This window comes from Prionailurus bengalensis, chromosome A1 (assembly GCF_016509475.1).
Source record: "Prionailurus bengalensis isolate Pbe53 chromosome A1, Fcat_Pben_1.1_paternal_pri, whole genome shotgun sequence".
Taxonomy (NCBI): Eukaryota; Metazoa; Chordata; class Mammalia; order Carnivora; family Felidae; genus Prionailurus; species Prionailurus bengalensis.
In genome coordinates, this window is record NC_057343.1 from 145,651,641 (window position 1) to 145,677,282 (window position 25,642).

At 39.3% G+C, this 25,642-nt stretch overlaps 1 protein-coding gene across 5 annotated transcripts in view; it reads right to left on the reverse strand.

Moving 5' to 3' along the window:
* The window catches only part of ACOT12 (acyl-CoA thioesterase 12), a 55,517-nt gene that overhangs the window by 18,717 nt on the left and 11,158 nt on the right, over positions 1–25,642 (reverse strand). For all 5 annotated transcript variants that reach the window (XM_043593153.1, XM_043593159.1, XM_043593148.1 and 2 more), the window contains exons 3-6: positions 20,367–20,427; positions 16,739–16,840; positions 10,826–10,961; positions 2,268–2,424 (exon numbers count right to left, since the gene is read on the reverse strand). In XM_043593153.1, the coding sequence (XP_043449088.1) occupies positions 2,268–2,424; positions 10,826–10,961; positions 16,739–16,840; positions 20,367–20,427 (456 nt within the window). The remainder of the gene's footprint in view (positions 1–2,267; positions 2,425–10,825; positions 10,962–16,738; positions 16,841–20,366; positions 20,428–25,642) is intronic.

Here is a 25,642-nt window from a genome sequence, read left to right on the forward strand (position 1 = left end):
GAAGAGAGAGAGAAGAAAGAGGTCACTCTTCAAAGTATTTTCATGAACTGCTAATTTGCATAACAAATGCAATGGGCAAATACTTCTTTTTTTTTATAATTTTTTTTTTTAACGTTTATTTATTTTTGGGACAGAGAGAGACAGAGCATGAACGGGGGAGGGGCAGAGAGAGAGGGAGACACAGAATCGGAAACAGGCTCCAGGCTCTGAGCCATCAGCCCAGAGCCTGACGCGGGGCTCGAACTCCCGGACCGCGAGATCGTGACCTGGCTGAAGTCGGACGCTTAACCGACTGCGCCACCCAGGCGCCCCAATACTTCTTTTTTTTTAAAATGTTTTTTAATTGTTTGTTTATATTTTGAGAGAGAGAGAGAGAGAGAGAGAGAGAGAGCAAGAGAGCAGGAGAGGAACAGAGAGAGACGGAGAGAGAATCTGAAGTAGGCTCCAGGCTCTGAGCTGTCAGCACAGAGCCCGACTCGGAGCTTGAACTCACAAGCCGTGAGTTCACGACCCGAGTCGAAGTTGGACACTTAACTGACTGAGCTACCCAGGAGCCCCTCAGTGTGTTTTCTAAATAAACATCTTTTAACTCTTGTAAGAATGAAATAAGTAACTAGATTACATAAGTTGAGAGTGGGTCTGTACAATCCCTGCAAACGTTTTGGGAAATACTATGTCCCCGAGCTGGAGGGTCTTTACTGAGATGCTTGGTGCTTCTGCTCTTGTGGTGACAGTCATGCTCTTGTTTTGTTCCCTATCTCAGTCCCTCTGAAAAACAAACCAAGGTCTTCTGTCCTCATTTGAGGGTTCTATTCATCCTGACAGCTCATGGCCACAATCACAGGAAGTTGTAACTCTCAGGTTGGAGCGGAGCACAGTGAAGGAACTACCAGCTAGTGCTATTCACACTAGTTTCTTAGCTTCAACTGAATTCACTCACATATCAAAAGACTCATATTTTTTTCTATTGGAAAATTACCTAGATTGCTACACAAAGCCTGAAAGGCTACAAGGTACACATTTTACAATTGTGTGTGTGTGTGTGTGAAATTTTGAAATTTTGTAAAGTATATTTAATCTCAGAAAGTTACTTTGGTAATTTTCTACATTTTAGATCCCCACGGTAGTCATTCAATTACTCAAAGGAATTGTGCCAACACTATGTGAACAGATTCTGCCACAGTTAATTATATTGTAAGCCTTACAAAAGAACAGGTTCAAATTCTTTATTGCCATTGAGAACGACAATCTCATTTTAAAAACAAGCTCTCTTATTTGCGCATAATTTATAGGAAGGATTACTACAGGTTTCTAACTATGGTCACAATTATAGACATACTCATCATAAAATTCTTTTCATTTTGGGAAAATAAAATCTTAACAATGTTCCATGGTTATAAGATTGTCAGTAGGGCAATTCCTGTTCAAATGCATTTTCCGAATACACAGTGTTCCTTAAAACTGCTCAACTGCCTACATGGTTCCATTAATAATAAAATACTTTTTTTTGAAACTGAGGAGTACTTAAAAGTATTCTTTCAAGTTCCTCTCTTTGTTATCTTATTTTTCAGTTAATCCTTTGGCCATAATGATTCTAACCAGCACCTTCAAAGGTCAAACCAAATTGTAAAGTGTCTTTAAAAAAGTTTGCAATTTGAGTATTTTTAAGTGTAAAGGTCGTCTTCCATTTCTATTCTGCATCCACCATGTCATAACTATCATTACAAGAAGCTGCAGTGTTACAAGATCAACATTTACAATTCAGAATAAAGTACTAGAACTGTCATTTCATTTTATTTTTGAGCCAAGAACATAAACATTCACCTTTAAACAAAAGGGCAGATTAGGGGCACCTGATTGGCTCAGCAGGTTAAGTGTCCGACTCTTGGTTTCAGTTCAGGTCATAATCTCGTGGTTTGTTGAGTTGGAGCCCCACACCCAGCTCCACATGCAGAGCCCGCTTGGGATTCCCTCTCTTTCATTCTCTCTCTCTCTCTCTCCCTCCCTCTCTCTGCCCATTCTTTGCTCATGCTGTCTCTCTGTCTCTCTGTCTCTCTGTCTCTCTCTCAAAATAAATAAACTTAAAAAATGAAAAAAAAAAGGACAGATTAATCCTAAGGCAAACAGATAAATGACTTATTTTCTCATTTTAATAAATGGCAACACTCTCCTCTCCTTCTCTCCTAGCTCAATAACCAGGACTCAGACCCTTTCTGATCTCTCCCCACTGGACACAACATCACACACCAAAAGTCAAAACCAAGAACCTTGCAGAAATAGTAGCCAGACTCTCCATCCAAGCCATAATTTGGCCACCAAATGTATTTCCATGATGGTTTGCATGGGGTGGGAGGACAAGTTCAATGCTCTGAACAGCGGTGCCACCTGTAGAAACCATTCCTTCCTCTTCATCACAAATGGGATCTGAAGGAGGGATGCAGACATTAATATTGGTGGAATTAACTGCACAAACTGGGACTACTATTTTTCCTTCCTAGCTGTACCCTTAACTCATGGGAATTTTAGAAAAATTAAATTATTCCTGAAGACTTAAATCTCCCGAGGAAATAAACAGGTTTGATTCTAAAGAGTGACCTTCATGAATTCCAGGGAATTGGATAGCTGATTAGAAAGGCCCTTTTAGAGATTGTATTCCAATCTATCATACAAGTTCATTGGAATTTTGATTAAAATAATGATTAAATTTAAACTTGAGTTGTTTGGAGTGGAGAAGGGGCAGATCAGTGTGGGGAAAGTCAGAAAGAAATTTGGGGGTTGATGGTATGTTACTATCTTGATTGTGGTGATGGTTTTATGGGTGTACACGTCTCAAAACAAACTGTATACTTCAAATATGAGCATATGAATTTAGGGTATACCAGTTATTATTTATAATTATAATAATTATTATGTTATTTATAACTGCATTATGTATGCATAATATTATTTATGGTGCATCAATTATACCTCAATAAAGTTGTTAAAATGAAAGGACTTTGAGCTATAAAGGGCCAAAGATACAGAAAATCTGGAATAGTTTGCTCTAGTATAAACTTCAGAATGGGAATGTGGCCTCCATAGTTACTGTTTTGCAATGAATGCAGTCACGAACAGAAATGGCACAATGAGTTGTACTTCTCAGTGTCCTTCTGCTTCCTTCGAATCATATCTGCTTCATTTACTGACAAATTGGTTTTTACTCTCAACAATGGAGAAATCATTTACTCTGGCTGCAAAGCAGTAAAATGTATTCAATTATGCGTCTTGCATCATCTAGTGAATCATCAGCTAGGCCTAAATCTTGTGTGCCTTTGTTGAGGAAGTAGAGGGAGGATTTACAAATCAGGGGGACCATCCCGGTTGTCCTGTCAGAGGCAGAGCTGAGTTTGCAGCCCAAGAGCATAGATTAGGCAGCTGTTGGGAACTGGGAATGGGGCCATTCTTGGCACAGTCACACATAAGTGAGCAGAGAAGTGTGGCTACAAAGACCTGAACTGCATTTCCTCATGAAGTTTTTAGATTTATAATTAATTGATGGTCTTTTGATTTTTTCCCCCTTCATTTCACTGATCATTTCAGTCTCCTACTTGAAAACATGTCAGAAACTTCCAAAAACACCCTAGTACAAAAGCCCAGGGGCGCTTGGGTGGCTCAGTTGGTTAAGTGGCTGCCTTCAGCTTAGGTCATGATCTCAAAGGCTCTGAATTTAGGCCCCACATTGGGCTCTATGCTGACAACTCAGAGCTTAGAGCCTGCTTTAGATTCTGTGTCTCCTTCTCTCTCAGTCCCTCCCCCACTCACACTCTGTCTCTGTCTCAAAAATAATTAAAACATTAAAACTAAATGAAAAATAAATAAAAGCCCAAATCCTTCCCTTGGCTAGGGAAGTCCTTCCTTCCTTGTCTGGTCTGTCTACTTCTCCAGTCCCAGCGAGTCTGATTGCGACTACTACCACTCTCCTCCCATCATATTCTCTTTCACTCTCTCTCTTTGTTCTAGCTATGAGGGCCTTTTTTCAGTCCTATAACTAAGTACTGTCTTCAACATCAGGGAATTTGCACATATTGTTTGCTCTATCAGCAGCACTATCACATTCTTCCACTTATCTCTTATCCCCTATTTTTATAGGGGAGCAAATTTTGCCACCTCAAGATATGCCTCTTTGGCATGTTGCTTCTTTTAGGCTTATTATTTTTAAGAAACCATAGAGAAGCTCTGAAAACCCAGTAGAAATTACCCTTTGGTAAGAGACATTTATGTGTATAAGAAAAATCTCTATTTGTAAGCATATTTCCCTTGCTGTACCAGAAAGAGGGGGATGACTGTAAATCTAGAAACTTACCAGAGAAGACAATGATTTAAATCTACAAAATAACCTTATCCTTGTTTACTGTGCTTTCCTCGGTAACCTCCCATAACTGACCCACCACCCCCAATATCATCTTTTTTCTTTGGCTTTGCCATTTCAATGAGTTACTCATTTTTTTCTGGATCTCTCCCATGTATATAGGCAGTATCCTGTAATTAAACTTTTGTTTGATTTTCTCCTGTTAATCTGTCTCATGACAATTTAATTCCCAGACCAGCTAGAAGAAGCTTATAAAGTAAAACTTTTCCACCTCAACACTATGTTGGCTCATCTCAGTCAACACTTCCTCAGGAAAGCCTTCCAGACCTAATAGCTAATTCCCATTTATGAGCTCACACATGCATCTTTCTTTTATAACTATACTTTTATTTTTCTTTGTGTGATCTTTGACCCGCTAGATCCAAAGCTCCTTTGGACAAGAACTGATTTTCTTTTTAAATTCTAATATAATTCCTTAATATGAGCACTCAGTAAATATTTATTGAATGAATGAATGAATGAATGAACTTAATTTTGCTGATTTATTCCACATTCATAGTCCTTGCTTTCAACAGAATTTTCTAGGTAACAAAGTGTACCAATGTACACTTTTGTATGTTGTTTACTAGAATTCCTACTGCTTTGCATTTTCACTTAAGCAATACTGTAGACTCTTCAAATTTTTCCAGTTTTGTGGGTGTGAAATATCTTATGTTGGTTATAATTTGGATTTCCCTGATTAATGTGGTCCATCATCTTTTCATATGGATACCAAACTTTCTTGTTACCTCTGAATGAAATGTCTACGTCATTTGCTTCAAATGCTATTTTTCTCCCATTCTTCTATCCTTTCTTTCTGGAACTCTGATTAGATGCATGTTAGACTTCTTACTCCTTTCTCTATGTCTCCAAATCTTTCATATATTTCCCAATTCTTTGCCCATCAATCTGCATTCTAGGTAACTCCTTCAGATCTATCTTCCAGTTACTGTCTTATCTGCTGTTTAATTCATTCGTTGAGTTTTAAATTTAAATTATTATATATATTTTTGTATAGAAATTCTCTTTCTTTGTCAAACCTTCTAGGTAATTTTTTTAATCCCTGAATAATACTTTTGATTCTATTTCTTTAAAATATATTAACGTTTTTACTTCAACATTCTTTATATGATAAATGCAGTAATTGTAGTCTTTGTGGGCCTCCTCAAAGGGGGCCCACCTCCCCAAAGCACCTTCAGAAGGTGATTCCTCTAGATTTTGGTGACTTATTTATTTTTATTTTTCAGGATTTTTGACTAGGAGTTCATACGCCTTGGATCTGTATCTGTGGGAATTCTTTAGAGCGGGGCTTAAAGTTATGTCTCCAGAGGTTTGCATTTGTGGCTGCCAGTCACCTGGGGGTACTGTAACACAGTGCCACTTCATAATAAATTTCTCTTGGTCTGTTTCAGTAAAAACAAGTGATGTGGATTCTGATACCAAATCCACCTAAGAATGTACCTGTGATTGAATTCTCAAAGGAAAACAGGTCCCCCCATCCGCAACCCCACCCGTTTTACCTAGGGTTAAGGTCTCAATGAGATAGGAAAGCACCCCTACCAAAGCTCATTGAGGATTGGGCTTTTTTTCAACTGACTCACTGAAAGTATCATTTTTTTAGGTTTTCAGCTCCATTTAAGGTTCCCTGATTCAACCTTTCACCTATCATGGGCCACTGGCTTTGTTTCCTGAGCCTATGCAGGCCCATTAAAACACAAGTTCTAGGTCTTCTAGTTATCTACAGAGTCCCAAGCAAATTTGTGTTTTCCAATTATGGCCGGACTTCAAGATTTTCTCTTATTCTTCTTCCTGCTGAGATGTGTTTGCAAAGATGTTTGTAAATATTTTATCCAGAAATTTTAGCTTGTTCTAGACACCAAATCCACCATATTGCTGTAATCAGAATTGGACTGCTTCCTAAAGTGATATTTAAATACACATGAAATCTTGAATCTTTAAACTTCTTTTTTCTCTCTTTTTTTGCCATAACTGACATTGTCAGATGATGTCCTATTAATACCTAAAACTGTACTGATTTTTTTAGGTTAATATCTCTTGCTTTTTTGTTCCAAATAAATATAAACTATCTCTAAAATGCACTGTTAAATGAAAAAAAAGAAAAGTGCATAGCTATTTGAATATTGTGCTCTAAGTGTGTGTTTGTGTGTGTGTGTGTGTGTGTAATATTGGTTGTCTTTCAAGACAGGAACTGGGCAACTGGGAGATACTGATGGCAGGAAGTCGTAGCTTTTTAAAACAAAAATATTTATTTTGAGAGAGAGCATGCACATGTGTGTGCGTTGGGGAGGAGCAGAGAGAGAGGGAGACAGAAAATCCCAAGCAGGCTCCACATCATCAGTGCAGAGTCTAATGCAGGGCTCAATCCCATGACCATGAGATCATGACCTGAGCCAAAATCAAAATTGGACACTCAACCAACTGAGCCACCAAAGCGCTCTGGAAGTCTTATCTTTTAACTGAATGCCCTCATACCTTTTGAACTTTAGCCCTGTGCATGTGTGCTACCTATTTTTAAATAATTTAAAATAATAAAATAAAAAATTGAGTAGGCAATATATTATGGAAAACATTGTAAAGACACAAATGTAAGGCAATTCCTTCTTTTCTGAGGGATAACTTTAAAGACAAAGCTACTGGATTCTTATAAAGACATACATGGCATACACTGGGATACAAAGAGGTGGGTACTAGGGCAGGTCATGTATGCATAAGCATGTATGCAGAAATATACTGAATACAGATGACCTACGACATGGATGCAAAAATATACTGAGTACAGGTGACCTCAGCGTAGAACCATGCTTATTTACAGGTAACTGCCAATCATTGGAGAAATATAGCTCTCCTAGGCTCAGAGACCAAGTCAGGTCACAGTTCTGTCTGTGTACTCAAGTATGGTAAACAAACCTCACCCTTTCTACAGACTTCCAAATAAGACCATGCCTGTCCAGAGGTCAATTACAATACTTGTACTTTGGATGTTCGTTAAGTATTGTGTCATCATTCTGTTTGGACAATTTTGCATTCATTCTACAATTTCAGGTCAGGAACTTTGACCTGAATTGAGGTCATTTTAACTGTTGTTTTCCTTCTCACAACCAGAAAGAATTAACACAGGTAATGCTCATAAAGGTTTGATTTCTCACTAAAAAAATAATTTAATGCTCCAAATATGAAGTCTTTTCCTATATACCAAGCCTCCAAACAGTGACTCAGTGGTACAAGAACACACTCCAAAGAAGTCCTGCTTTTATGTAATCTAATCTCATCTGTTTCCCTTTTCTTCTGAAAGCATATGATTTGAACTAAAATTTCTCACTGTTCCAATGATATGCATTTCAATCACACAAAATCTTAGAAGAGATTCCAATTAGTTCTGATATTACTATCAATGTTAGAACCCTGGGTTTTCTAAAAACACTGTTCAATAACAGAGATGATCTAGCTGTCTTCCTTCAGAAGGTATTGTCCAGTTCAAGACAAACCCTATCAGATACACTGGGCAGCAGGTGGACAAAACACGCACTCAAGGGCAACTTAGAGTTCTGGGGTCTGGCTCTGACATTAAGAGAAATTGCTTTTAGGTTCTATGGTTGCTTCGGTGGCATGCAAGCTTGTAAAATTTCTAAAAAGATAAAATCAACAAAATTAAGTTAAAAGTTGTATTGTACAAAGGAATGTAGAACAATCCACTTTTACAGCAGATTAGAGGAAACATGATAGAAACAGACTTCTAAAAATCTATAATTCTGAAGGTTTTTTTTACTTTAAAGAGAGAAAGAGATAGTGTAAGCTGGGGAGAGGGCTGAGGGAGAGTGGTAGAGAGGGAAAGAGGGAGAGAAGATAGAGGAGGAGGAGAGAGAGAGAGATGAAGAGAGGGACAGAGGGACAGGGGGAGAGAGGGAAAGAGGGAAAGAGAGAGAGAATGGATCCTAAGCAGGCTCCACGTTCAGCACATAGCCTGATGTGGCACTTCTGGGATCATGACCTGAGGTAAAATCAAGAGTTGGACACTCAATCAACTGAGCCACCCAGGCACCCCTTAAAAATCTGTAATTCTAAACTGAACCAGACCCATAGGGGAGATCTTGCTCAACCTCCTAACACACTGAAACTGAAGTCAATTGCAATCATTTTACCTCTACATTTGAATGGCTGTAGCATGTGAGAATGACTTTTCTATTCCCAATTCAGTGGACAGTTTTTATTCCTCACTTCCTGGAACACAGTTGACCACTCATTTCTTCATGTAACTCTACTCCCTTGACTTATGATGCTAGTCTCTCTGGTTCTCGCTGCATCCCTCCCACTAGTCCCTCTAGGTCTTCTTTGTAGATCCATCCTCCTCCTCTGATCATCTCTTATGGCCATGTTCTGCAGGTTCCACTCTTGGCCCACCACCCTCTTGCCCCTATGAGCCCTCCCTGGGTGACTGTAGGTACTGGCTTCATTTGAATTGCCATCTGTAAGCTGCTGTGTCTCAAACTAAATCTCCCCAGCCTGGTTTTGTCCTTTTGGTTGTTCCACAAGCACATGAGACTAAACTGAACTCATCATCCACCTCATCAAAACTGCCCCTCTCCTGCCCCTCATAGCCATGACCTCAGTTCAAGATACTACCATTAATTAGCTAGTTGCTCACACCAGAAACCTGAGAGTTGTCCTGAACTTCTTCCTCACCCATCTCCCCATCAGTGACCCTATTCTACTGATTTTACCCCTTGTATAATTTTGGACTTTTCTCCTCCTTTCTATACTACCACTGCCTGGAGTAGCCACTCCTCATCCTTTGCCTGGTCTCCCTGCATAGAGTCTCTTCTCCTCTACACAGAATGACCATATTAAGTGCCAGCCTAATCATGCAACAAGTGTGCCCAAATCTGTATCAGCTCTCTTTAAGGAGAGAATAAAGTTTAAGCCTCTTAACTTGACCTAGGAGAGCCTCCATGATACAGTCCTATCTTTTCATGTACTGCCTCCTTCCACCTTGAATTTTCTTTGTAGTTTGCCCTTGTTCTCATGGTTTGGCCACTTTATTACTTTAGCAAAATGCATTTAAAATATATTTTGGTACAGAGACCATCTTTACAAAAGGATGGACTCTTCTCAGCATAGTAAGTTAATGATGAAGTCTTCATTTCTTCTAAAGTAGCTTTGTAGGGCGCCCGGGTGGCTCAGTCAGTTAAGCGTCGGGACTCTTGATTTCGGCTCAGGTCATGATCTCATGCTTCATGAGTTTGAGCCCCACATTGGGCTGACAGCACAAAGCCTGCTTGGGATTCTCTCTCTCCCTTTCTCCCCTTCCCCCATTCGCTCCCATGAGCACACAGGATCTCTCTCAAAATAAATAAAATTTTAAAAAGTAGCTTGGTAATGGGCATTGTCTTTTAAAAGGTCTGCAAGAATAGAAGCCTTTGAAAAACTTTTTTCCAACTGAAAGGTCATCTGTAAGGTCGTCCCCGGGCCATGATGATGTCATGCAGGGCAGAATAAAGCCCACACACAGGTCACCCCTGCTTCTGCCTTTCCTCTCTCCTCTGGCCTCTGTGTCTCCTCTTCTTCCTTCCTCTCTTCTAATATTCTCATTCTGATCCTTTCTCCTCTCCTTTACTTCCTCTTCTACTAGTGGCTGCCTTGGAGCCCAGGAGAGTTGAACCTTCTGGGAACTTCCTGTCTCACCACTGGGAGCAGAGTGGCTCAAGCTAGACCACTCCACTTCCTCCCCTTCACCACTTTGCTCTCCCTGAAAGGTCATCTCCCCTGGGGCTGTAGGAGATGGGGTCAGAAGTAAAGGAAGGGCAGGGGAGGGGCAAAGTAGCCCTCTTTTCCATGCCCTTCTGGCCCCATGAGGCCTCCAAGAGCCTGGGGGTTCGCAGCCAGAGAACTAAGATACTCTGGCTAATCAAACAGTGCTATTGGGGGGAAAAGCCAGGAAACAGAAATAGAATCTTATCGCTTCCATTCATAGCTCCTGTGATCTTTAGCAAGGCTCATCACGGCTCACTTTCAGTTTTCTCCTCTGTTGGTATTATAAGCAGTTCATTTGAAGTAATGAAAGAGAGCCTGCTTAGTAAACTGTGAAGCACTAGATGGACATATCCCTGTGCCGTTGTTCCTTCATTCTTTGATCACTACTGAGTGCATACTTACCAATAAGGACTGCCTGGTCCCTGTGACCCTTCTTTTCCTCTCTCCTCCCCTGTAGATCCTCCAATTTAAAGAGGACTTAGGTATCTGTAGTTATATTTTGAATTGGCCAGGCCCTTCCTTCTCCAGCCACTGAGTTTGTTGGGGAAGACACCTACCATTGCCAGGGCTGAACTGTAATAACAAGGTGAAAATAAATGTACTCTAAGAAAGGACCCCTCTGCTTGTCACAGTCATATAATTAAAGTTCCCATAAGTAGATTTACTGACCATCAAACTCGCTATTTTCTTTCATCAAGTTTTTAAAGGTATCTTCGTGATGTAATCGAACTTTCCTTCTCTCTGAAGCCAGATTATGTTCCACATGATCTTGCTCAGTCAGAAGTGTGACTGGTTTTAAATGAATCTAGAGAAAGAAAAACATTTATCTTTCAGTGCCTTGTTAAATTATAAAAGCGCAGCATGGATTTTGCAAAACCAATGATATGTTACATTGTTTTCTAACTCCAAGTAAATAGAGTATTTCTGGGGGCACCTGGATGGCTCAGTCCATGAAGCATCTGACTTTTGATATCAGGTCAGGTCATGATCTCATGGTTGTGGGATTGGCACCTGTGTTGAGCTCTGTGCTGACAGTGAGCCTGCTTGGGATTCTTTCTCTCCCTTTCTCTCTACTCCTCTCCGGCTTGACTTCACTCTCTGTCTTTCAAAAATAAATAAATAAACAAACAAACAAACAAACAAACAAACTTAAAAATATTTTTTTTAAATATTTATTTTTGAGAGAGTGAGAGAGAGACAGTGCACGAGCAGGGGAGGGCAGAGAGAGAGGCAGACACAGAATCCAAAGCAGGCTCCAGGCTCTGAACTGCCAGCACAGAGCCCGATGCAGGGCTCGAACTCACTGACTGTGAGATCATGACCTGAGCCGAAGTCAGATGTTTAACTGACTGAGCCACCAGTAATAATCTTCTTTAAATACATTATGTGTACATCTCTTTCTTCAGTAGAAAGATCTAGTCTTGTTATATCATAGTTGTCATTATGAAGTGCCCTTACAGTGTATTTTTTATGCACATTTTAGTTTTGCTCTGAGTCCAGAGGGATGCCACTTCCTCTGCCATAATCAAACAGTCATTCCAGTGACAGCCCTTTCCCAGTCTCTAGATACAGGGGTGCTCATCTCCTGAATCAATAGCAAGATAGTTAGGATGGTTGTTCTCACCATGACCTTGCCATCCCAGTTTTCCTATAGTGTGTGAGGGACTGAAATTATCCAAATAAGACTGATTCTCCAAGGGGCAGTATGGTATAACCAGGAGATTTTTAGAAAATTGCATTTATAAAGTTAAATATCATGAACGTTTTTTATTTTCTTATAAAATCATCTGTGTGAACATTTATATTGTTTTCAATATTTTGCTATTAAAACAATGATGCGTGAGGGCTCCTGGGTGGCTCAGTCGGTTAAGCGCCCGACTTGGGCTCAGGTCATGATCTCGCAGTTCGTGGATTCAAGCCCTGTGTTGGGCTCTGTGCTGACAGTTCAGAGCCTGGAGCCTGCTTTGGATTCTGTGTCTCCCTCTCTCTCTTCCCCTCCCCTGCTTGTGCTCTGTCTCTGTGTCTCAAAAAATAAATAAAATGTTAAAAAAGTTAAAAAATTTTTTTAAATAGACCATTCCTGGGTGTTTTCACACATATTATTTGACTAAGTTTTTTTCTTAAAATATTTTTAAACTAAAAAAGTCAATTTAGGCATAATTATTTTTTCATATAATACATGCTTTAAAGAGTTTTCCAAATATTAATTTTCCCTGATTTTTAAAATTTTCAACAGGCTTACAGAATAAAAAATTCTTCAAATTAATGAATGAGGAGAGGAACTTTGAATCTGTTGAATTCTTACTATGAAATGTTTTCTACTTTTTGCAAAATTAAAATCTCAAAGGAAGGGAATAAAGATGTACTTGAGAAAGGTATCATGTACTGAGAGAGATTTCTAATTTGGAAATTTCATCACACAGTGAAAACATTGTCTAATAAGCAAATTGAAAGAATCAGTAGGTCAGAACAAAGCTTTAATTGACCTCCAGAAATCTGGAACTATGGTGCAGCAGAACGAAGGGCTCAAGCTCTGCCAGAAAAGCCTGTCTGCTAACCTACGTGCATGAAAAAGTCACCGTGCAGCTGGTTGGGAATAATTCCATGCTTGTTTCCAGGACACCTAAAGGCTGGCACTGACCCTTAGCCAAGACTACGAAATAGCTAAGGGATTCATAATATGCTGCTTTCAAGTCTAAGATTCCGCTGGAGTACCTTGTCTAATTTGTTTAGGAATATAGAGACTTGATAACTCACACTGGTTTAGCTCTATACAACCTTGTTTTAGTTATGTGACCAGCAGGGTGTAAAAGTCCACCTAGTAAACTTGTGCCTTGCCTCTCCAATCTTCATCCAGATGAAGCATATTTTGTATAACAGAAAAGGACTGTGAGAGTGAAAAACAGAGAGCTTCCCCCTAAGGTCAGGAATAAGACCAGGATGTCCCCTCTCACCACTTCTATTCAACATGGTACTGGAAGTCCTACCCACAACAATCAGACAACAAAAAGAAATAAAAGGTATCTGAATTGGTAAGGAAGAAGTGAAACTCTCACTATTTGTAGATGAAATGATACTATATATATAAAATCTTAACTCCACCCAAAAATTACTAGAACTGAAAAATGAATTCAGTAAAGTTGCAGTGTACAATGTATAGAAATCTGTTGCATTCCATACACTAATGATAAAGCAGCAGAGAATGGAATTAAGAAAACAATCCTATTTACAAATGCACCCCAAACAATAAAACAGCTATCAAAAAACTTAACCAAAGAGGTGAAAAACCTGTACTCTGAAAATTGTAAAACACTGATGAAAGAAATTCAAGACCATGCAAAGAACAGAAAACTCAGAAATAAACCCACAAATACATGGTCAATTAAGCTTTAACAAAGAAGGAATGAATATACGATGGAAAAAAAAGACAGTGTCTTCAACAAATGGTGTTGGGAAAATTGGATAGACACATGCAAAACAATGAAACTGGACCCCTTTCTTTCACCATATACAAAAATAAACTCTAAATGGATTAAAGGCCTAAATATAAGACCTGAAACCATAAAAATCCTTAAAGAGAGCACAGGCAGTAATTTCTTTGACATTGGCTATAGCAACATTTTTCTAGATATGTCTCCTGAGGCAAGGGAAATAAAAACAAAAATAAGCTATTGGGACTGTATCAAAATAAAAAGTTTCCACACAATAAAGAAAACAACAAAACTAAAAGGCTACCTACTGAATGGGAGAAGATATTTGCAAATTAGATAACTGATAAAGGATTCATATCCAAAATATATAAAGAACTGATACAATTCAGCACCCCAAAACAAATAATCCAATAAAAAAGGGACAGAAGACATAAACAGACATTTATCCAAAGAAGATATACAGATGGCCAACAGACAAATGAAAAGATAGTCAACATCACTCATCATTAGGGAAATGCAAATCAAAACTACAATGAGATATCACTTCACACCTGTCAGAATGGCTAAAATCAACAACACAAAAAACAATGGTGTTAGGAGAGGATGTGGAGAAAAAGGAAACCTTGTGCACTGCTGGTGGGAATGCAAACTGGTGCAGCCACTGTGGAAAATAGTAGAGGGGGTTCCTCAAAAAATTAAAAATAAAACTACCCTAGGATCCAGTAATAGCATTTATTAACAAAATACAGTATTTATTAACTTTTATTAATACTATTAACAAAATAGTATTTATTAACAAAATACAGAAACACTAATTCAGAGGGATACATGCATCCCTATGTTTATAGCAGCATTATTTACAATAACCAAACTATGGAAGCATTCTAAGTGTTCACTGATAGATGAATGGATGAAGAAGATGTGGTATATACATATACAATAGACTATTATTCAGCCATCAAAAAGAATGAAATCTTCCCACCTACAACTACGTGGATGGATATAGAGTGTATTATTCTAAGCAAAATAAGTCAGTCAGAGAAAAGACAGATGCCATATGATCTCACTCATATGTGGAATTTAAGAAACAAAACACATGAGCAAAGGAGAAAGAGAGAAAGACAAACCAAGAAACAGACTTAATTACAGAGAATTCCACCCAAGGGAGCTGGGTGGGTGGATGGGTGAAATAAGGGATAGGGATTAAAGAGTACACCTATCATGATGAAAAACAAATAATAATAATAATAATGATAATAATAATAATAAAGGAAAAGAACCCCAAGAGCTATGCCTGAAGTCTTAAACTTCTCTGCTGTTCGCCGGTGCTTTCTTTCTCCTACAAACAACCTCTTCTAGTTTAGTAAGGCCCTGCCCAAGCATACCCTGTGGTGTTCTGTGAGTCCTTCAATGATCCGGCCTATGAAACTGATGAACTAACTAATAAGCCTAGTTAACCACTGCCCGTCTCATCCTGGAACAAACTCACTTTGGATAGAGATGCAGGTAGGCCTGTTGGTTCATACCAAACCACTGACTTTTTGTGGCTCTCTTTGTGATGTGCCCCTGAACAAGAACATTACTAACTGGAAAATAATTCGTTTGGGAAAGCTGTTTTACAATAAAGGTTATCTGAGCCAACCTATAATGGCAGGACCATAAGGCATCTGACTTCCCAGAAATGCTCTCAGAAAAAGTTTCGTCAGGCTCAGGACAGGTTTAACTGAAGTGTTACTATAGTATTCTTATTTCATGAGTCCCTGAAGCCAAAATGAGAAGTCTCAAGCTTGAGAGGAAAAACGATAGTCCTTGTGTTCTTCTCCATGGAAGGAGCAGGATGGGATGGTGATGTGGACTCCTTTCTGTCACTTTTTCTCAGATATGGAAAATCTGCAATCACCCCCATAGTCTCTCATTCTCAGGGTTTGGAGATTTGGGGGGACTCTGGGAAAAAAAAAAACAATGGTTTGCAAGACCTATCTCAATGTCTTAGATTTTAGTGAACATAGGATCCTGGGATGCTTTGTCAAAGTACATATTCCAAGTTCCTATACTAGTGATTCTAATTCAGTAGGTCTGAGACATAGCCCAGAAAGCTGCATTTTCAGTATTAGCTGATATGAACTTCAGTTTCAAATAGAATGCCCTGGGGCAATATGAATATGTCTTGTTGAATGTCTAATATTGGACAGAGACTGGGAGAAGTGCCGTGGTGCACAAAATTCTTCAGGGACACCTGCCACCCAGCCATCAGGATGGACTGAGTCAGATCCATCTATATCTTTGCCTGTTGGCCCAAGTAAGGAGTTGCTGGTGAGTACTGCCCTACTGTCATCTCTGTTGGGTACAGAGAAAATATGGCTTTGTCCCGGCTCGAAAGTTGGATGCAGGCTGAAGAACACTTTTGCAGAGTAAGAAGTACCCCTTGTTGCTTCAATATGGAACTAGGAGAAGCTACTATGCCCATGTTTGAAGTGATCCTTGCAGTGAGAAATTTAATTCTAAATTGGATTATTACCTTTAGACTAAATGGGGACCCTCCCCCTGATCCTAAAAATGAAAGCCAAGAAACAATGAGTAAACCCCCAGCAGACTATAGACAAGCTGCTCTGGGCCCATAGCCAGGCAGGCCTGCTGGGCACACATACGCATATCAGAATAATGCATATATTTTAAGGTTGTTTTTACTCCATATGCCCTGAAGCTTATTTCTAAACTTCAATAGTTCAGCCTCTTTGACGTTCTTCCTTCAGGTATAAACAAATGATTGGACTATAATATGCAAGTGCTGACTAAACTGCTCTTGCTTTTTTAAAAAAAAATTATTTTAACTCAATTTTGAGTTATATAACCATAAAAGAAAAGAACTAACCCAGTAAACACTATTTTTGAGAAACTGATAGGCACTTTGGATCATTTAAAACACAGTGTTTTTTTCCTCTTTAGCAAACTGACTACATCTCCCTTCCTCTAAGGTGCTTAACACTTACCACAGAAAGACAAATTTTATAAAAATATTGATGGATAAAAAATCTTGGGAAAGCATATTGCACAGTAACAAGAAATGTCTTTTTCTCCATAATAATTCTGATGCAATCATTACTATGTCCTTGAATTACATCATAGATACTTCTTCACACAGAAAATTTACCTTTTCTTTTCCAACTGGTTTGGCTACAAATGTAGAGAAAGCCACACTAACAAGTTTCTCAATACCAGTGAGCATGTCCTGTACTATCACCTTGATGCTGATCTAAAATGAAAAGAAAAATAAATAAGTAAACGTTCAGCCATCCAGGAAACAGATGAGATCACAGCAATCGAAATTCAGTTATGCATTTCAATGTTCTTTTGTTTTTGAATTAAATCAGCATTTTAATTTATTTTTAAGCAATACTGTTCTTTCAGTGATGTCCCATAAAATTAAAATATAACTTTTTTTCTGGGGCACCTGGGTGGCTCAGTTGGTTGAGCGTCCAACTTTTGATTTTGGCTCAGGTCATGATCTCACGGTTCATGTGCTGACAGCACGGAGCCTGCTTGTGAGTCTCTCTCTCCTTCTTTCTCTGCCTGTCCCCTGCTTATGCTCTGTCTCTCTCTCTCAAAATAAATAAACTTAAAAAAAACTTTTTTCTTATTAGAAAAATAGACATTTGACATGGAAAATTTGGTAAACATAAAAATACATAAATGATAAAAATGGAATCTGATTACCCAGAGTAAATATTATTAGTAATCCCATTACCCATATTAATAATCACTAATGTTTAGGTGAATTTTATTCCCATTTTATGTGTGTGTATGTATTTACATAAAATTATCACACTGTATTTATAGTTTCATGTTATAATTTTAAAAACTGGCATTATCTGACAAGTATTTTCTAATCCCATTATTACTATATGTGCTTTTGAAAACAAGATACTAATTAATTCCTTGTAGACCATTAAGGAGATACACCATAACTTTTTTTAATCTTCAGTCTCTGGCTTTTATAACTGAGTTAACATGGACAAACTGCATCATGTTATCAGTAGCTTTGTTGCCTTTTTCAGAAATTTTGTTTTTCAGGAAGAGCAAGAAGGTGGCTGAGGCACTTTTTGGTGACACTACAAGGGAATGGATTTCCTTATGGGAAAAGATTTGAAGCTTAGGTCCTGAGGATTTCACTTTGTATAAGTATTGGTAAACTCAGGAATCTATTGTTAGATTTTGGCTAATAAACACTTGCCCCACATATCCTTGATATGTAACACTATCTTCTTGGACTCATGGGCAACCTCAGGCCTCTTAGTTCAGCACTGTATTATTGACTATAGAGAACAGCTGTTTCTACATCTTCACCAACTACCTCATGTGCAAAAATAATCAATAATCCATAATTCATTTTACATCACTTACCTTACGAATGCAAGTGAGTATTTTCACAGTAACACTCAAGTTAACTCGACATTGGTTAACCAAATTTAAACCATCCATTCTCAAGCCCACAATTCTGGAGAGTTTAAACGAGTTCCAAACACTGTCTTCTGTTAGAACAGTTAACTTAGTTATGTATGAGGGCCAAATGTCTCAAAAACAAACGTAAGGGGGACTTTCACTTTGTGTCATGAAAAAGTAGGTCAGATTGGAATTACACCCTGCAAAAACAACTAGAAAACTGAACCAACTATCTTCACACCAGGATAGCAGACAATGTAGAAATGTCACCACTAAGAAGAGGGAAACAGATAAGAGGAACACTTGAATTTCTGGGCTCTCAGCCAGAAGGTAAGTCCCAGACTATGGCCAAGGGGGGGAAACTGAACCTTCCTGAAATGAGGAGGCAGAAATCAAGAAGACCAACGTTCCTGGGATTTGTGGGCATTCCCAGAAAAAAATGTAACTACAAAAGGAAAGAATTCCAAAAATCTGCACACAGTCCTGTTAAGTGTTTGGGATGACACCAGTCTGACGTTTACAAGGTGGACGTTTACAAGGCCAGACATGAGCACCTTCTGAGGCAAAAATGATTCCTGGGGAGTGTAACATGGGCAGTCCCGAGAACTTATACAGAACTGAGAGTCTGGTGTTCCCACCAGCCAGACCTTATTGAATACACAACATATGCAGAGACCACAGAAGACTTCAACTTGGAAGAGGGACTAAATTAGCCCTAGTCAAGGCTAGGATTTACTTTCCTTGGGATCAGAAATCTGTGCTTTTAGGGGTGCCTGGGTGGCTTAGTCAGCTAAGCGACCGACTCTTCATGTTGGCTCAGGTCATGATCTCATGGTTCATGACACAGAGGCCCTTGTTGGGCTCTGTGCTGACAGCATGCAGCATGGAGCCTGCTTAGGTTTCTCTGTACCCCCCCACCCCCCGCCCCGCTCTCTCTGGTCCTCACCCACCTCTCAAGCATGCGTGCATGCTCTCTTTCTCTCAAAAAAATAAACATTTAAAAAAGAAATCTGTGCTTTAAACTCACCGGTTTTTCTTTTCTTAGCTTTTAATCAAATTTCCTTTGGAAATTCTACCTTTTCTCATGGAATAGGAGGGAAAGGATAAAAGAAAAGGAGCTGTTATCCATGTTTGGGCTGAATATAAGGTAGAGTGCTAGCCTGTAGTAGAGAGGCTGAGAAAGTAACATCACGATCGTTGCTGACAGAGCTGACTTTAACACAAAGATTTCCTTTCTGATTTCAAGTGTTTTGTATTCTGTTCATATGGATACTGGGGGAAAGTGACTAACTCAGTGTAAAACCATCACCATTAGGTATGGTTACTGTCAAATAGTTCTGTTGAACAGGAATATGGGTTGAATCCAGTACCTTATAATGTGACCTTATTTTGGAAATAGGGTGGTTCAGATGTAACTGGTTAAGGTGGGGTCATACCAGAGTAGGGTGGGCTCCTAGTCCAATGTCACTGGTGTCCTTCTAAAAAGGAGGGATTTGGACACAGACCCTCAGAACACTATGTGAACATGAAGGCAGAGATCAGGATGATGTGGCAGAAGCCAAGGCAAATCACCAGAAGAAAGCACTGGGACACACTCTCTCACACAGCCCCCAGAAAGAATCAACCCTATAGACTCCTTGATTTAGCACATCTATCCTCTAGAGATGTGAGACAATAAATATCTGTTGTTTAAGCCATCTGGTCTGTGGTATTCTGCTATGCCCTAACAAACAAATATAAGTCCCTATATGTCTTTTGTGCCCAAAGATCAAAGGGACTGCTACAAACCAACCTAGAAGTTGCAAAATGGGATCCAGTAAACCCTTTGCTACTGGTTCAATCAGAACAGAAAATTCAAAAGCCCCTGAGAATGCTGCATTCACAACTATGGTAAAGAAAATAAAACCGAGTGGGTGAAGAAGAAAAATCTAAACTTCCTTTCTCACTTCAGTTACTCTACCTTTCGAAAACTAGTTAATTATGGGGCTAGTTTCCACTGGAGGGTGCAGAGATGGAGAAAAAGCAGAGTCAGTGTAATTAAGAAATAAGACCCATGGCTTGTAAAGAACCGAGAGAGTGCCCTTCTCCCTTATATGTTTACTTCCTATGTAACCTTCTATATAAAAATAGTGTGTCGCATCACATTTAATTTTAGTAGCAGAGTTGACTAGGAAACTCAAGGTCCTTATTATTTACCTGTGACACTGACTCCAGGTTCAAGCACCTTCTGAAATTCAGAACCTCATGAACTCCAAATTATGCCAGGCCTGCTGCTCTGCCCTCTGTACACAATGAAAAGAGAGCACCAATAGGCAGAAGTAAGAAAAGAGGTCTCTTACCTCCATGCTTGTGCTGAATGCTCTGGTAACTTTCGCTTTGATGGTTATCACTTGTCCAACTCTAGTTAAAAAAAAGAGGGAGGGGCCTTAGTAATCCTAGTACCTCTCATTTCAGACCTAAAGATTCACTTAAATGCATGTGCAATCACTCCTTATCACGCTGATAATGATTATGCATGAAACTTCAGGTTAATGATAACAGAAAAAGACAGTTCTACAAACAGATGCCAGTCATTGTAAACCACACATATGTTGGTTGCCTACTTCTTTTCAAACAGAAAGAGGCCTTTGCAAAGTTGACGTGCAAAAGGACTTCCACAATCTGCAAAGGATACTTTGAGTGTCTCACAGCTGTTTCCTTAAGAGAAGTTAAAATAGACAAGCAAACCTATACAAATGACATTTCTTTTTTAAATGTCTGTTAACAAATACATGGAGAAACATGCAAACTGATCAACTTCACCAGGTTTACATGGACCCTCCATTCACTCTTCATGATTATAGGGATTCTGGTCATATAGTCTGAAGTTGTTCCAAACCTTCTGTGTTCAGTCCCCTCAGTTACCACTGATCCTTTAACCTTAGCAGAAGGTAAGGGTCTTCCTAATGCAATCCTCTTCAATTTTTCTCAATGACTTTCAAACTTGAACTATATCCTCCTTACTTTTCTGTTTCAGAGGAAGAACGTTAGATCTCTTTCAGAACCTCTTTCTGTACCTGTGCCCTTGTTACCTCTTCTCAGCCACCATGGCCGGCTTAGTCAGCTCTTTCCTCTTTCGCCTCATCCTCTGCCCCTTCCCTGACTCTCCTTACTAGTCTATGAAAATGTCCAAGGCTACTTCTTTCTAAAAACGTTTCTCTCAAGCCGATTCTATCTCAAATTTTTTCTCTTCTTCTCCATATTCAAACTTCCTAAAATACTCATTTCTTTTTCTAACTCACAGATTTAAAATAAAATAATAAAATTAGAGTCATTCCTCTGGAAAAAAAATAAAGCTTACACAAATCAGGGAAAGAAAAAGAAATGTTTACTGAAATGTTTAAGAAATGTTTACAACTAGTCCTGGCATTAAGCTAAGACTTCAGGATACCGTGATGAACAAGATGGGGCTCCTGACTTCAAGGAGACCAGTCTTCACTTAGGTCACCAGAATGTAAACAGATGAAGTGCAGTGCCATGAAATTTTTCAAAAGAAAAGATCGAGTATTACAAAGATAACCATAAGAAGAAGCTAATTCAGAAAGCTGGGAAAGGAGTCACAGAAGAGGTGACGTTTGAGATGGGTCTTCAAAGATGAGGATTTTGCCAGGTGCAGAGGTTTGAGGCCTTCGTTTCCACTTCTCAGCCACTTGAACCTGGCTATTGCCTCCACATCTCACTTCTGGTCCCTGTCATTTCCTAAAAGCTAAATCCAACATCTCACCTCTTTAATGTCTTTCTTCAGGAGGCTTTCTCTTCCCTTGGATTCCAGACCAGTGTTCTCTTCTCTATCTCAGCTTCCTTCACTGGTTTCTCTTCCTTAATCCATCCCTTCAGGGTCAACATCTCCTAAATTTCTGTCCTTTATCCTATTCTCTTCTCACTACACCCTCTTCTTAGAAGACCTTGTTCTTGTCCATGATTCCGTCATCTCTATTAAAATGATTCTCTAATCTCCATCTTTAGCCTGGACATCATTCTTGAACTCAGAGCCATATTTCCAAATTCTCTCAACAGATTCAACTAATAGTTATGGAGGCTCTACTAGACTTAGTGTTAACAACCTCCACACACATTCCCAATTTAACTTAATCTTCACATCCAGCATATGCAACCAAACCAATTTTCTTTTTTCTTATATTTGTTCCTTTTAAAGTTCCTAGCTCTGTTTGGTAAAGTTTCTAGAAGAGATTTGCAGTAATAGTGCCAGGCAGAGTTAGAGTCTCTCTCCAAAGCTACTATGATGCTTTGTACTCATCAACTACTAAAATGTTATGCTTCTCTGTCTCTCAGACTTGGAGTTGGGGTGGGGGTGGGGGCAGAGCAGAAGCCATTCTTCTTGTTTTGTGAACCTGTCCTGCCTTTAAAAGTAGGAGAATTCCAAGAACCTGGTTCTCCACACCAATCTTCCGATACTGAATGTCAAATGAATGGAATAACTGAAATCTCAACTAAATAAAACCAATTTCATAGCATGGCATTCAAGGTCTTCTGTTATGTAGCTCCAGTCCACTGCTGGGCATCACGTCTCTGCAGACCAGGCTCTTCCTGAACACTGTCTGCTCCTTCCCATCTTGGTGCTTAGGTTCTTACAAGTGCCTCATTGTGTGAAGTCCTTTTCCTATTCACCAGAAAAAAAGTCTATGCCTCAGTTAAGGCACACATCAAACGCTACTCCTCTATGGTAAAATTCTCATTGATTTTCTAATCAAAATGTGCACCTTTTAAACTACCCCACAGAATGGAATTTGTATCTCACCCAAGGGCTGCATCCTAGCATGCTGTCTATTCTGATGATTATGTGTTTGTCTGACTCTCACCAGACTGAGTGACCACTGCACTTCAAAATTGTGCCATAATCAAATATTTATGTATCTTACTGAGTCCATTGCAGTATTTTTTGTATAGGCAATAAATACTGAAGAATTTAACTTAAATTAATTTAATTAATTACTTAATATCTGATATGGTTTATAAACAAATACATGGTTTTGTTTAACTTTTTTTTAAATATGAAATTTATTGTCAAATTGGTTTCCATACAACACCCAGTACTCATTCCAACAGGTGCCCTCCTCAAAACCCATCACCCACCCTCCCCTCCCTTCCACCCCCCATCAACCCTCAGTTTGTTCTCAGTTTTTAAGAGTCTCTTATGTTTTGGCTCCCTTCCTCTCTCTCTTTTTTTTTTTCCTTCCCCTCCCCCATGGTCTTCTGTTAAGTTTCTCAGGATCCACCTAAGAGTGAAAGCATACGTTATCTGTCTTTCTCTCTATGACTTATTTCACTTAGCATCACACTCTCCAGTTCCATCCACGTTGCTACAAATGGCCAGATTTCATTCTTTCTCATTGCCAAGTAGTATTCCATTGTGTATATAAACCACAATTTCTTTATCCATTCATCAGTTGATGGACCTTTAGGTTCTTTGCATAATTTGGCTATTGTTGAGAGTGCTGCTATAAACATTGGGGTACAGGTGCCCCTATGCATCAGCATTCCTGTATCCCTTGGGCAAATTCTTAGCAGTGCTATTGCTGGGTCATAGGGTAGGTCTATTTTTAATTTTTTGAGGAACCTCCACACTGTTTTCCAGAGTGGCTATACCAATTTGCATTCCCACCAACAGTGCAAGAGGGTTCCCATTTCTCCACATCCTCTCCAGCATCTAGAGTCTCCCGATTTGTTCATTTTGGCCACTCTGACTGGCGTGAGGTGGTATCTGAGTGTGGTTTTGATTTGTGTTTCCCTGATGAAGAGCGACGTTGAGCATGTTTTCATGTGCCTGTTGGCCATCTAGATGTCTTCTTTAGAGAAGTGTCTTTTCATGTTTTCTGCCCATTTTTTCACTGGATTACTTGTTTTTCGGGTGTGGAGTTTGGTGAGCTCTTTATACATTTTGGATACTAGCCCTTTGTCCGATATGTCGTTTGCAAATATCTTTTCCCATTCCGTGGTTGCCTTTTAGTTTTGTTGGTTGTTTCCTTGGCAGTGCAGAAGCTTTTTATCTTCATAAGGTCCCAATAGTTCATTTTTGTTTTTAATTCCCTTGTCTTTGGAGATGTGCCAAGTAAGAAATTGCTGCGGCTGAGGTCAGAGAGGTCTTTTCCTGCTTTCTCCTCTAGGGTTTTGATGGTTTCCTGTCTCACATTTAGGTCCTTTATCCATTTTGAGTTTATTTTTGTGAATGGTATAAGAAAGTGGTCTAGTTTCATCCTTCTGCATGTTGCTGTCCAGTTCTCCCAGCACCATTTGTTAAAGAGACTGTCTTTTTTCCATTGGGTATTCTTTCCTGCTTTGTCAAACATTAGTTGGCCACACTTTTGTGGGCCTAGTTCTGGGGTTTCTATTCTATTCCATTGGTCTATGTGTCTGTTTTTGTGCCAATACCATGCTGTCTTGATGATTACAGCTTTGTAGTAAAGGCTAAAGTCTGGGATTGTGACGCCTCCTGCTTTGGTCTTCTTCAAAATTACTTTGGCTATTGGGGGTCTTTTGTGGTTCCATACAAATTTTAGGATTGCTTGTTCTAGCTTTGAGAAGAATGCTGGTGCAATTTTGATTGGGATTGCATTGAATGTGTAGATAGCTTTGGGTAGTATTGACATTTTGACAATATTTATTTTTCCGACACATGAGCACGGAATGTTTTTCCATTTCTTTACATCTTCTTCAATTTCCTTCATAAGCTTTCTATAGTCTTCAGCATACGGATCTTTTACACCTTTGGCTAGATTTATTCCTAGGTATTTTATGCTCCTTGGTGCAATTGTGAATGGGATCAGTTTCTTTATTTGTCTTTCAGTTGCTTCATTATTAGTGTATAAGAATGCAACTGATTTCTGTACATTGATTTTGTATCCTGCGACTTTGCTGAAGTCATGTATCAGTTCTAGCAGACTTTTGGTGGAGTCTATCGGGTTCTCCATGCATAATATCATGACATCTGCAAAAAGTGAACGCTTGACATCATCATTGCCAATTTTGATGCCTTTGATTTCCTTTTGTTGTCTGATTGCTGATGCTAGCACTTCCAACACTATGTTAAACAACAGCGGTGAGAGTGGACATCCCTGTCATGTTCCTGATCTCAGGGGGAAAGCTCTCAGTTTTTCCCCATTGAGGATATTAGCTGTGGGCTTTTCATAAATGGCTTTTATGATGTTTAAGTATGTTCCTTCTATCCTGACTTTCTCGAGGGTTTTTATTAAGAAAGGGTGCTGAATTTTGTCAAATGCTTTTTCTGCATCGATTGACAGGATCATATGGTTCTTTTCTTTTATTAATGTGATGTATCACATTGATTAATTTGCAAATGTTGAACCAGCCCTGCATCTGTCTGGGCTACTTGCACACTGCCAGGCTTATGGTGCTGCTTTGATGGGATCTGGTGTATTAGCCAGGGTGGATCTTCAAGGTGCACAGGGGTGGGAGGGGCAGACTCAGCTCGCTTTGCCTTTGGTGGTCCGCTTTGGGAGGGGCCCTGTGGCACTGGGAGGTAGGCAGATCTGTTGGAGGGATGGATCCACAGAAGCACAGCGTTGGGTGTTTGTGCAGTGCAAACAAGTTCCATGAG